This window comes from Dinoponera quadriceps, unplaced genomic scaffold, assembly GCF_001313825.1.
Source record: "Dinoponera quadriceps isolate SergipeBrazil2010 unplaced genomic scaffold, ASM131382v1 scaffold5818, whole genome shotgun sequence".
NCBI lineage: Eukaryota > Metazoa > Arthropoda > Insecta > Hymenoptera > Formicidae > Dinoponera > Dinoponera quadriceps.
In genome coordinates, this window is record NW_014559711.1 from 1 (window position 1) to 14,585 (window position 14,585).

The 14,585-nt window shown below is 39.1% G+C and overlaps 1 protein-coding gene across 1 annotated transcript; it reads left to right on the forward strand.

Annotated features, from left to right (window-relative positions):
- Positions 1-467: 467 nt before the first annotated feature.
- On the forward strand, positions 468-1,022 carry LOC106750413. The gene has a single exon (XM_014630742.1). It carries the CDS (start codon positions 468-470, stop codon positions 1,020-1,022), a length of 555 nt encoding a protein of 184 aa, XP_014486228.1.
- Positions 1,023-14,585: the final 13,563 nt, after the last annotated feature.

Consider the following 14,585-nt stretch of genomic DNA (forward strand, 5'->3'; position numbering starts at 1 on the left):
GCGGAAATTCAAAATTCGCGATACTTTTTGAACAGACCTCGTAGATATACACAAGGTCAAATCAATAAGTACATGTGTTTGGAGACAGGCGGCGTTACTGATGCAGTTTGGCAATACCATCGTGTACTACCATCTTTCAAACGACACTATTCAAAATTTCAGACTGATTCATGCGATAGTTTTGATTTGACAGCAATTCGTAATAACTGTGTTTGATGTTTTTCGATACAATGGAAAAAGAGCAATATCGATTCGTGATTCGCTTTTTATTTTTAGACGGGAAAACATGCAAAGAAATAAAAACGAAGTTGGATGCCGTCTATGGGAACCCTTCACCATCTATGACAACCGTCAGATATTGGTGGCTCAACGAATTCAAACGTGGTCGTTTATCTGTTTTTGATGAGGGGCGCCCAGGCCGCCCGGCAGACGTGATTACTGAGGAAATCATTGAAAAGATCCACGACATGATTTTCACTGATCGCCGAACAGAAGTGCATAAAGTATCAGAGGACGTAGGCGTATCGTACGGAACGGCACTCAATATTTTGCATGATAACTTGGGAATGAAAAAGCTGTCGGCCCGATGGGTGCCGCGACTGCTCACGGTGGACAACAAGCGGATGCGGCTATCAGTTGCGAAGCAGTGCTTGGAGCTGTTTAAGCGCAATCCGCAGGAGTTTTTGCGTCAAGTCGTAACCGTTCATGAAACATGGATTCATCACTACACACCGGAGACCAAGGAACAATGGACTTCACCCGGTAAACGTGCTCTGAAGAAGACCAAGACGGTTCCATCGGCGGGAAAAGTAATGGCCACTGTTTTTTGGGATACGCAGGGTGTGACGTTTATCGACTATTTGGAGAAGGGAAAAACTATGACGGGGCAGTACTATGCTGATTTATTGGAGCGATTCGACGTTGAATTGAAGAAAAAACGACTCCATTTGGCGAAAAAAAAGTGTTGTTCCACCACGACAATGCACCGGCTCACTCCTCCGCAATCGCCACAGTCAAATTGATTGAATTGCGCTACGAATTGTTGCCGCATCTACCGTACTCTCCGGATTTGGCCCCCTGCGACTTCTTCCTGTTTTTAAACTTGAAAAAAAATGGCTCAGTGGAAAGAGATTCACGTCAAATGAGGAGGTCATCACCGAAACAGAGGCCTATTGTGCAGAGATCGACAAATCGTATTTTTCAGAGGGATTAAAAAAATGGTAGGAGCGTTGAAAAAAAGTGTATCTTCTTAAAAGGGGATTACGTAGACGACTAAAAAAAAATTTTTGTGAAAAACTTGCGTCTTCATTACTAACACGGGTATTGATTTGCCCTCGTATACATATATATTAAAATTTTCAAGTTAACCCCCATTCCACCCACGCAACAGAGGTTGCGGATCAACCTCTATTGCAGTTTGAAGGCCCCTTCAGATCCATTACAATTCAAAACTTAGATCATTAAAATCGACGAAAGTTTCCAAGATATCAAGTTATAAAGAGTTATGTGAGCCACCCTGTATTTATTATATATCTTTATATATATAGTGTACCGCGAGGAAACCGGCAGACTTTTAGAATGTCTTTTAATCACATTATTTGTTCAAAATATGCACTTCTATTTGCAAACATATTAGTTATCTACTTAGTTGTCGCTGGTAATTAATTTTCCTAGTTCAATGCGAATATTATCTCTATGGTCTCTATTATTCTGCGAACTTACTGTTAACGGGTCTCTGGTTTATTGTCATACACAAAAGTTCAAATAACCCCACAAAAATAAGCGCCAAGCAAGGCGGAGCCGTTTTTATAAAAAAATTTGCGTTACTGACAAGAATTAAAATTTTCATATCTCGATAACCGAGCCGAATTGATCTATAAAATATCTGAAATTTTTGTATAGAATAAGCTCGAGATACATTCTAAAAACTTGTCGGTTTCCTCGCGAAATTGTGTATACATATATTGTGACGTAGCTGTTGTTCGTCACAAGGAGTGAACTCCTCGGGAAAACACGTTCCCTGCTGGATGTTAGGTCGTTTGGAATGCGCAGATAAAGCATAGAGCAGAAATTTTCGGTCTGTGCGTCTTCTGCCCCGTTGGGGTGATTTGCGGGGCGAACCTCTCAATATGTATTTGCCGACACTTCGGACGGAAGAAAACGGCGCAAGGAGAAGTCGAGCGGAAGCACGGAGCACCTGAATAGGTGTAAAGCCGGAGCTACTGTCACAGGTGAACCGACAAGATGAATCGCCCCACGGTTAGCAGCGTAACGATTATATCGGTATCGGGGCAAACAGAGACTGCGACTAATTAATTCTCGTTGCAGGAAATAATATCGAGAAGAACAACCATAAGAAACTAGGAATAATCATCATTCGCCAAAATAAAGACGGGCCGTCGGAAGCAGTCGAATCCACAGCAAAAAAAAAGTCATCGGTAGCGATAGCAGGACGCTGACAGCGAAAGCTTTTTCGGAGAGCCATTAAAACTATAACAATATAACTATGATAAACTAGAATGAGCACTGCCTTTGTTTCTGCCAGATGACCTCGTGCCGAGAGAGCCGGTATTTAAGTAGTATCCCCGTCTTGATCTGCTTGTGTCCAAATTATATATCAATAAGAAAACAAGTTTAAAGAACTAGAATCGAAAAAACCATAATTTAAACGGTACTTTCATTGTTCAGAAAACCGGAATCGAAAAAGCAGAACTTTTATTAAATATTTTAGTAGATCGGAATTGGAACCGGACCAATATTTTCATTCGGTCCGAGTCCCTGATATAGTCTATATATAGGTATACATATATAGGACACACACACACACACACACACGCGCGCGCGCGCGCACGCACGCATTCAAAATGTTGATAATAAAGTGATTTTGAAAATTTATCGCGTCGCGTAACCTACATAGCTGCTTAAGTGCATGCCCAACCCCGAGAAATTTCATAGACGCAGCAATCTCAAAGTCATTACGGAGCTTATGGCCTATTACGTCTAATGTTTCGCTCGATAGACGTATACACGCGCGCACGCAAGCACCGTACGGTACGTCGGTGTTTTCAGATGCGAATAAGATGCGGCGATATGGTAAATAATATCGAGGTCGGCGATATCATATCTACATCTGCGTCTCGATAACGCTTAAGATCGCTGTCCTGCTGATAAAGGCACGATATGGATTCGTAATGTTCGTTCTATTAATTTAAGCACATTGCACATGACTTTATTATTTTGAATTATTTCCCGACAATAAACGCTTGTTCCACTGATTAATGTTGATGGCGAATGTGTGCGTGTCATACGTTCTAATTATGTACAGAGTTATGATTATGTACAGAAACGTTATTATATTAGGTCATTAAGTATGAAATGTCCGATTTCGAACTGAAAGTTTGGTTTATCATATTTCAAGCAAGAAGCAGTATAATTAATCCAAATATGCGCCTAAACTTTGGATATAGTTTTGCCATCTTAACGGTGGCTTGTTAATGCCGGCAGCGAAGAAGCCTGGAGAACGAGTAGTGATAAAATCGCGAAAGGCGTTTTCTACAGCTTGTTGGGAATTAAATATTTTTCCTTGCAAAAAGTGCAAAAGTTCCTTGCAAAAGGTCCAATGCCTGGAAGAAATAGTAGTCAGTTGGTGCAAAGTCTGGGAAATACGGGTGACAGAGGGTTTCCAACTCTTGTAGTTTGAGAGTTTCCAGCTCTTGTAGTTTGAGCAACGTTATTCGTGCGACACGTGGTCGAGAATTGTCCTGCAAGAGGATTGGCTTGTCTCTATTTACCAATCTCGGTTGCTTAATCCCATCATCATTTCGTCTAATTGGTTACAGCAGACATCCGTCGTAATCGACTGACTAGGTCTCATGAAGCTGTAGTGGAAAATACCAGCGCTGGACCGCCAAACGCGCATCATTAGCTTTTTTTTAGTGAATATTCGGTTTCGGGGTGTATTTTGGCACTACTTCATCTTTATCCAACCATTGTGTCGAACGCTTGCGATTGTCGAGAAGAATCCATTTTTCATCACACGTGACAATGCGGTGTAAAAATGGTTCACCTTTATGTCGCGATAGCAAAGAAAGGCGAGTTTCGAAACGATTTCTCTTCTGACGCCTGTATAATTCACGCGGAATCCATCTATTCAGTTTCTTAACCTTACCGATTTGTTTCAAATGGTTTCATATTGTTGGAATAGTAACGTCAAACCTTGCTGCTAATTCACGCGTAGTTTGAGATGTATCCGCTTCCACTGCAACTTTCAGCTCATCATTATCCACCCTGCTCTCAGGTCGCCCACGTGGTTCATTTAGAAGATCAAAATCGCCAGATCGGAACTTCTCAAACCATCGACGTATTGTGCGTTTATTAGCCACATCCTTGCGCGTTCCTTGCCAAACATTTGACATTTCGAGTTGTCTGCGATGCATTAGTTCCACGACGGAACTCATATTCGGAGATAACGCGAATTTTTTACTTATCCATGGTTGACAAAATTTAATCTGCAAAAAGCAATTCGACAGATAATCACAAACCAAAACGTGCGTCTGAAAGACCGATGACGTACCTTCACGATAAAAAAAAAAATAAAGAACTATCAAAGTGAAATATCAGATATAGGATATCAAACTTGGTTCATGATATCGGATATTTCATACTTAATGACCCGATATTACGGTGTACAGGGAGATATCCGCGCAGGAATACGCGCGGAACGACACACGTGCAATCTATAAATTTGTTAGGAAATATCGTCAATATTGAAATAGAAAGCGGAAGTTGCGAGCCTCTCCCGCAAATGTACGTTTGCTTTATGTATTAGTTCGTTGATTGTACGAACAGATGCTGGACCAAATTAGATGCGAGGGTATAACGAGCTCGTAAATTAGCGCGCGCGCGCACTACATTGTGATTCGGCTAGTACGCCGCGCCATACATTTCCAGTATCGATTCCGCGTTTTCCAGTCATTAACCGGTAATTGTAGTTGTAAGCATGAGCGGAGTTGAGGATAAAGCAAAACAGCAGCAGGTTGCAGCGCGAACCATTTGCCCCGCACGGTATTATTGAGTGGCGGAGGTAGGGGAGAAGAAGGGGAGGAGGAGAGATTGCCTCTCAAGGAGGAAAATATCAGTCAAGGCCAGAAATTAAATACGTATTGACTTATCGCGAGGTGCTTTGGCAAATCGAGCGATACGCTTGCGGAATGTTCTTACTTATCATCGGATTTTTTCCGCGCGGTGAATTCTGGACAAATCGATTTTAAACTCGGCGTAACCGCGACGACTCGCTAAACTATAGCTGAAACTCGCTTCGTACGCAATTAACGCGGCTTCGAGCGAGATTCCGGTTCAGCTTGAAATTTACATTATGTAATAAATCTACTCGGCACATCTGCGAGCTACATTCGCGCGATTTGCATTATTAGAATCCACGTGCCCACGGGTTATTCAATGTTTGCTTTAATTTATTCTGAAGTAACGGCAAATTATCACGGAAGGTCACGAGATTACACCAAGCCGTTGATTTATTTGCAATTCCAATCGGACGTAACGCTGTTTCGGCCAAGAAACATACCTCGCCGTTGATATCGGGAAGATCCGAGTTGCGAAAATTCAAGGTGCGCGACGTACTCGCCGAAGAAAAATAGTCAAATCCGGAAGTAACTTCATTGTTCTATTAATCGACAATTTTTTCTATTAATCGATGAAACGGAAGCAATCGTACTCGATCTCCACGAAAACCGACTCGTCTCTTAATTTAATTCAGATCAATCGCACTTCGTTCACTCGTGCCGCACCATCCTTGTTTTCGCTAACTATACTTTTTCTCGGACCAAGACTCGAAACGGTCGGCCTAATAGTTATTTTTAATAAACATTCACCTGTATTTCGTTAGTATAATATAATTGCCAATCGCGGTGGGAAGTAAAAAATAATATGTCGGCAACTAACGGGGGTTGCGATGTGGGACATGTTGCTGCTCGGTATTTTTGAGCTAGAAAAATCTTATTAACGGCGAATATATTAGTTGAATATGTTCATTCAATTATTTACGTCGTTATAACTTTGTCTCACTAAAGAATGAACTGCCACTCCATGATATAATATAGTTATGAGCGGTTTTGCGATGTTAGTGTTTTAATGAATCTAATTATATTATAGCTTGGCAACAGCAATGGAAAGAGCCGCTCGAGGATATTTCGGTTATGTATATGTGTACACACACACACACGCACGCACGCACGCACGCACGCACACACACACACACACACATACACACACAAAATATATATATTCGGTCATCATATACATATATATACTACACAAGGTGTTCGAAAAAATCATTCAATATTTATATGATAGCACATAATATACTGAGTAAAAACCTTGGTAAACACAAGTTGAAAGCTCAATCGTTTCTGAGATAATATTTTTGTATGTTATCATGATTTTTTTACTTAGTGCCTTTTATCATATGTTTACGATGTATGGGATATCACCTCAGTAGTCTTGTAATACTCCCAAATCGACTTTCAGGCGCTGCTTATTTCAATTTCTTAGTAAAGACATTACCTCAAATTTTAGAGCATATGCCTTTGGTTGAAAGATTATCGGTGCCTTACATGCATGATGAGGCTGTAGCTCATTTTGTAATGTGAGAGAGCATTTAAACACAGTGCTCGGTCAAAGGTGAATTGAATGTGGCGGACCTGATGCATGATGGCCTCCTCGATCCCTTGATTTAAATCCTTTAGACTTTTCTCATAAATAGAATACCTGAAAAGCATAATTCAATATTCTTCGCCAATAAATGAATTAGAAAAATTATGTGACGGAGTCCAGCATGCTTGTCATTATATTTCGACGGAGACCTGAAATTTTCGAGAGTTCGCGACGTTGTAAGAAGATGTCAAGTGTATATGGAAATAGAAGAAGAATATGTGAAACATCTTTTGTAAATATCGAAATAAAGATTTAGATGGATTATCTTCTTCTCACGGTGTATGCGACACGTAGAATACAGTAAGTCAATATCATGATGTTAACATACAAACAGTTGAGATTTCGACCTATGTTTACTACAGTTTTTTTTAATCACTATTTTTTACACAGCGTACTATGGTTTTCTTGAACACCCTGCATATATACAAGGAATATATGAATTGTTAAAGTGAAATGAAAATTAACTCCATATTTTCTAATAGGATCCTAATTTTTTAGATACCTATGTTTGTAGCCCTTTTTATGACAAAAAAGGTTCATGAAGCATTTGTTTTATGTGCCGAACGATATCCTGGGAGAAATATCCCGTTACATTCTTTATTTTACCGAGTTATTTTTCAGAAGATGGAAACATTCATGAAGAAAAAATAAAACGGCAAAAGGTTATCACTGATGAAAGTAATGAAATCGTCATATTAGCAGGAGTAACTCACGATCTACAAATAAGTTCTTGTAATATTTTTTGCTGTACAGGAATATCGAGAAGTGTTTTGCAAATACTTAAACGTTATAAATTCCACTATTCCATTCAAGCGCGAGCATGGCATAAAAGACAGAGCACTGGTCTACTATGCTAGTAGTGGTCCCGGGTTTGATTCCGATAGAAGCCAAAATATTTACGCTCGTATCTCCTCTCGGAAGGCAATGGCAAACCACCGGAGAGTATCCTTGCCAAGAAGACCTCTCTAAATAATATGCCGTTCGGAACCGGCGTTAAACTGGGGTCCCATATGCATTTGTATAATATAATCAACGTGTGCACCACAGGCATATGAAAGAGGTCACCACGCTTAGCCATAGGCAATAGAACTGAGAAGACGAATAAATTCCACCCGAATCACATCTCATTACATCAACACCTACATAACAATTTTCAAAGTCGAGTGACGTTCTGTTATTAGGTGCAACGACAAATAGAAAGAAATAATAATTTTTTCGTTTCCATTTTAGTTTTCGATGAGTAAACTTTTGCGAACTATAGAGAACTATAGAGAAGTCAAGTCGGCACAATATGTATTATTGGAATGTGGAAAATTCAAGATAGTTATGAGAAGTTGAACATCAGCGTTAACATTTGGTATGGAATTATCGGCGATATATTAATTGGATTTCTTACTTCTTGAACGGGTCATTAAATGAATAAAAATACAAAAATTTCCTAGACCAAGAATTGTCATTATTACTTGATGTACTATCTTATGAACAAAGAATGCATATGTGGTTTCGATTGTCCAGCGCACTTCTCACGTCAAACTCGAAAAATATTAAACAGAGATTATAGTAATAGATGAACAGGACAAGGAGGAGTAGTTTTTTTCTATAGAGGTTGTAAAGAAAAAATATATCAAGATGTACCAACTACGCCAGAAAATATGAAAGAACACATTAGAAACGTTTGTCTCAATATTGACAGGAATATTTTGTTAAATGTTCACCAATCTTTCACTTAAGATATCAAAAGTGTATGGAAGTTCATGATAATTTTTTCTAGCAAGAAATAAATATAAATTTAATGAAATAAATGCAAATAAATTGAAAATTATCTTCATTTATTTCATTTAATGGTTTAAACTCTGTTTTCCATCATTTGACCTCCAATGATCTTGGGTGTGTGGTTATTGAATTTGTCATGAAAAGAGTTATGAACATGTCTAAAATTAGGATCCTATAAAAAAATATGAACTTGTCCTTCATTTCACCTTGACACTCCATCCGAAGGTCAAAAAATAGTATAATACGTCTCCTTTGAAACATTTTGTCTGATTTTGTCTGAAACACTTCCAACGAATTGAACTCTTTATCTATCCTTTAAGGAGTGCTACAATGCTCGGAACAAATGATAGTTAGAAAGAGCAATGGCTAGTAAATATGGAGAGTGGGGCAAGACATCTCAACTATACTCAATGAACTTTCTGCGGGCCACCAATAAAACATGTCGCGTTATCGTGCTGAAAGACGACGCTTTTCTTACTCAACAGTTCTGGATATTTCGTGGCAAGGGCTTCAGGTTAGCTAGTAGGACGCAACATTTGTCAAAATCGATCGTGTGGTTTTCTACAAGAAGCTCAAAATGAACAACCTCGCAATTCTATTAGATGCAAAGCATAACTTTCTTTGGATACAGCCTCTTTTTGAGGTCATTCGTGGAAGTTCAATCGACTTTTCCTATGATCATTTTTTTATACTACGGTTACACTACAATAGAAAATCCATTTTTCTTTACTAATAAACAATTGCTTCGAAAAAAGCCCTTTGGAATTTTTCTTAAGAGCGCGTCGTATGCGATAACACGAGCAAAGAAGTTACGCTCAGTCAATGTGTGAAGAACCCAGACATCGAGGCGACTTACATAATCCATACGTTTCAAATGGTTATGGAACGTGCTCTTGGGAACGCTGAAGTCCTGTAAGAGTTCTAGCACACTTCTACAAGAATTTTCATCGACTACTTGCTTCAGACGGCCCTCGAATGGCGTGGAAATTCTTCCACACCGTGGGATATTTTTCGAAATCACCATAACGAAATCGCACGAACCATCGACTGACTGTTTGATTTGACACAGCGTTTTCTCCATAAACTCGCAAATTTCATAGGTAGTCTCCACCGCGGTATTTCCCTTCCAAAAACAAAAAAAACATAACGTCGCGCAAATGAAGCTTTTGTCTGTCCATCTTCGTGATCGCGCCATTCAACTTGCCAACTATTCGTTTGCTCTTGTTACGTCCTGGATTCCTCGGGAACTACGAATTTCTTTTCTTATATATATAATTGGGAGACAGACGGACGTCGGGCAAGCATTATCGTGAAAGGGATAAGATTACGATGGCTCGCCGTATGACGCGCCGTGGGTTTCCCAATGTATCTGTCATCTCATCCGCCCTCGCGTAAGGCGCATAGGTTCATTGCATCCTGGGTACCGTGAGAACAACAAATTTCTTTTAATTACCAGGAAATAGACGGATTTGGGTAAGCACTATCATAAAGAGGATGTAATTATACGCTGCCTAAATGTGTCATGTGTCTCTCAACGCATCCGTGATCTTATTCATTTTCTAATCTTCCATATCCGTTTCCCGCTTTCCACGAAAACTCTCCTCATTGGCGATCGTCATCCGTCACCCCCCAAATCTTCCCTATAAAACCCTTACTCTCTAACCACTCACTCTCAGTCAGTGTCAGTCAATCACTCAGTCAGTGTCAGTCAGTGTCAGTCAGTCAGTCAGTCAGTCATTTTTCTTCTTCTTCTTCTTCTTCTTCTGCTGAATATCAACGAACCCATGTTCTACGTACTATTCACTACAGTCGATTCACCTAAATCGTAAGTCTCTATTTCATATTTAAACATGATTTTTAATCGTTTCAATCCAATCTCCAATCCCACTTCACTCCTTAAAACACATACATACACTGCGTAGTTATTATCTTCCTTGTATTATATAATGATGTTTTTCTCGCTATACCAATACGTTAAACATTCTTGTTACGTTAAATCCGATTGTATTAACCCTTAGCTGACACACGTCAAAATAATAACGTACGTGCTATAAGGGGTATTTTGGACCCCAGCGAGAAAAAATGTGTATAATTGTTTTATTTATCAATATTGGGTCAAGCCTCGACTAATACTAGGTGACGCCACAGAACCAAATTTGGCGCGCAGTTATGAAAAATTTACGTTCAAAAACACTCTGGTACTTTTAACCCCGTGTGTCAGCTAAGAGTTAAATTAAGTTACACGAATAAAATTTTTTTTACTTTAATCTTCATCTTGTATTTGCATTATTCCAATAATACTGGTTTATAAAAGTTTGTTTAATGTTAACCCATATATCTCATTGTTTAACTTTAGCTGACCCTTTCATCATTTAAATATTGTATCTTTTACAATGACTTTTCTCATCAATTTACCACTATTATTTATCCGTGTGAGAACCAAATTATGTTATTGGTATAATTAATAAACTGTTTTATACAAAATGCCCTAAATTTAACCAACTCGTTAAAATTATTCATTCATTTCCTTTCAATCACTCAAATCTAAATTCCCCTCTCAACACGCTCATATGGTCCTATCCCAGATAAAGAGATTAAGTTCTTTGACCTAAATAAAGGACCACATAACGTACGTTCTGTGATCGGAGTAAATGGGCCTCTCCGGACCTTGACCTGATTTGCAGACCTACCAGTACGTTTAGGACTCGCGAGTGCGCGAGTAAGCGATATTTGTTGCGTACATCCTCTTCCAAGACGTAACATTCTGTTTGTTAACAGATTTACATTTGAGGGAAACGTCTTTTCACAAATGAGCCCTCACTCATCAGATCACGTATTGCCGAGTAAACTGGTCCCAAGCGCGATAGATAGTCTGACCGAACACGATCGCAGACTTCTATAGATTCACTTCCTCGCTATTCTCGCTTCAGTCCTTTCGGTCCCTTATATGGTGGTCAATCACTTTTACCATCTAAGCGACAAGGTCATTCATTAGTTCCTGGGGTATTCGATTCATCAATTTACCACTTACATATTCCGTATATCTCACTGTTTATTGCATTTGTCTGACTTAGTTTGGCTTAAATAACTTGATCTCAATTTTATTCGTTCGGCTAATATAGAATCCTAGCTAAATTCTGAGACAACTCTTTATGTTGCAAAACTTTGCCTGAAGCTTATTTTTTAAGTTATTAACAGAAATAGCTTATCACGAGTCGGATACAAGAGGTAAGCAGGGGCGGCGCCACTCACTGCATCAGGCGCAGGCGCTTACGTGGGGTGTTTGCGAGCAGCTGATCATTACATACGAACTGTGTATCAATATTTACTGCCAATACAGAAAATCAATGGTTAATGTTACGTGTACTATAGTTTTTTTATAATCAGCGATAACTTTGGAAAAGTCACGATGGTGCGCACACACAAATGCAAGCACGCATTCTCTCTCTCTCTCTCTCTCTCTCTCTCTCTCCCCCCCCCTCTCTCTCTCTCTCTCTCTCTTGTAAATCACTATCAATTAACTATTCGGCGGCTAATAATCCTTGAAAGAAATACGAAACCAAATACGTGTTTCTTTCGAGGATTATCAGTCATCAACGCAACACGCATTTACTTCATAGGAAGGATAGGAAGCAGATCACTTATTTCACAACACGCATTTACTTCATAGGAAGGATAGGAAGCAGATCACTTATTTCAAAGATGGTACTTGTACACACAGCAAAAACGTCCCTCCTAGATTCGCACCGGCAAATCCGCGAATCACTTTCGCGGTCTGTACAGTAAGGTACAGAATGACTAATGAGAATATGTTGAAAGTAAACAGTTATATATCTCCTCTTCGGTTTCGGTAGCTATTTAACTGACTAAGGTCCGCTACTCGAGACCCGTCAATTTCATTTGAACCATCGTACAGACTGGTTTGCGAGTGTCAAGATGAACGCGTTAAGCATCAAAGAAAAAGTATTTCTCATCAAGTGTTTCTACAGTAGAGGCAAAAATTATACTGAGACGTCTCGTGGATTCCTTACTAAATTTGGATCTAAAAAAGTTTCAAGCAAAACTGTGTTCAGAAAGTATGTTTTTGATACTTTTTACCTACCCTTCCTTTCCCTAGAATCGCACCATAATTCCTATTATGCTGGTTATGTGAGATTTTATTTATTTATTATTTATTTTTCGATATTATTATCGAAAATTCATCTATCTTGACTAGACCGTAACATGCATGAAAACGGGAAAAAGCGACCAGTTATATATCTCAATTTCAGAGATAATGTCGATTGCAACCAGCGATGCGGGAATATATTTTGCGTCATGATTCACGCTGTAAGAAACATTCACAACCGATAGTTTTCGATAAGCCCGATGTAATTTTCACAAAGAATTGTGAAGTAAAATGCACAAAGAATAGTGAACATCGCGCGATTCAAACGAGTAATCTTGTAATCTTCTCGATAACAATAAGAACATGTATACGTCTGATAGATAATATAGTTGGTCAGTTGTCATAGAAAGCAGACATTTATTTACATTTAAGAGTTGTGTTTGTCTGACAAGAAGAGGTTACGCTCTGCTCTTCATCGATTTTGATGAAATTTGCAGTGCTGTTAGAGGAGCCTACCAAATACTTGTAAAATACTTTAAAACCGTTAAAGGCAAATATTTGTAAAACCGTTTCTTTGAATGGGTGTTAGAAGTCGAATAATAAGTAATTTAATATAGATCCCCCGTGTGCGTATCGATATATACTATTGGGAGTACAAATTAGTTCGGTCCACTTTTTGTGGTCAAATATGCATTTATTTCAGAACAAAATGAATGAACAGATCAATCAAAATATTGTCCATCGCTGGCTACTACTTTTTCCCACCTTTCAGGCAATTTTCGAATTCCATCTCGAAAAAATGTCTCGCCTTTTGAGGCAATCCAAGTTAGGAGCCAATTTTCGATTTCTGCGAAAGAAGTGAACCGGTGACCTGCCAAATCGTGCTACATCCGTCGGAACAACCAGTAATCAGAAGGAGCAATGTCCGGCGAATACGGCGAATGCGGTAAAATATCCCACTTGAGCGTTTCCAAATAATTTTTTGCGACTTTTGCGACATGAAGCCGAGCGTTATCATGCAGAAGAATAACTTTGTCATGTCTTTGCTCGTATTCCGGCCGTTTTTCTCGTAATGCACAGCTCAAACGAATCAATTGTAGCCTATACCGATGGCCCGTAATAGAATCGCCAGATTGTAGCAGGTCATAGTATACAACACCCTTTTTTGGGCTGTCCAGAGCGAGGCTTATCTTCAACGCTGAAATCACCATTCTTGAAACGTCGAAACCATTCCCTACATGATTTATCAGTTGGAGCATTGTCATCATAAACTTCTACAAGCATTCGATGCGCTTCAGCTGCACTTTTCTTCCAATTGAAGCAGAAAACTAAAACCTCCCGCAAATGCTGCTTAGTTAACACAAAATTTGACATATTCAACACAGTAAAAAACAGGAGTTTTATGTGAAACTCAAAGCGATATAAACTGAATATTATTAACAGATATCTAACCTATCTGAAACCACCGAAATCAGCTGTCACTATGAAACATTCATAATAGCAAGAGCCATCTTTTGAAAACGGACCGAACTTTGTACTCCCAATATTACTAGCAACGAACGTCAACAAGCTAACGTGACTCGCCGGTTGTTCTGCCTCAGGAGCATCGCTGAATAAGAAATATGTAGGTAGCTTCTGCCAATCCGTTATTAGAATTTTTCCTTCTACATTCTTCTAATTNATAGCAAGAGCCATCTTTTGAAAACGGACCGAACTTTGTACTCCCAATATTACTAGCAACGAACGTCAACAAGCTAACGTGACTCGCCGGTTGTTCTGCCTCAGGAGCATCGCTGAATAAGAAATATGTAGGTAGCTTCTGCCAATCCGTTATTAGAATTTTTCCTTCTACATTCTTCTAATTATTGGGAGTGTAAATAAGTTCTCGCCGTTTCACCATCAAATGGCGGTATAAAAATTTTCTGCGTATAATTCAAGATGATGACGCATCTATATTGAAGTTCTATAACCTATG

Excerpts from the sequence above, each read along its gene's own strand:
- LOC106750413 (XM_014630742.1), top strand. The coding sequence starts at position 468 with ATGATTTTCACTGATCGCCGAACAGAAGTGCATAAAGTATCAGAGGAC.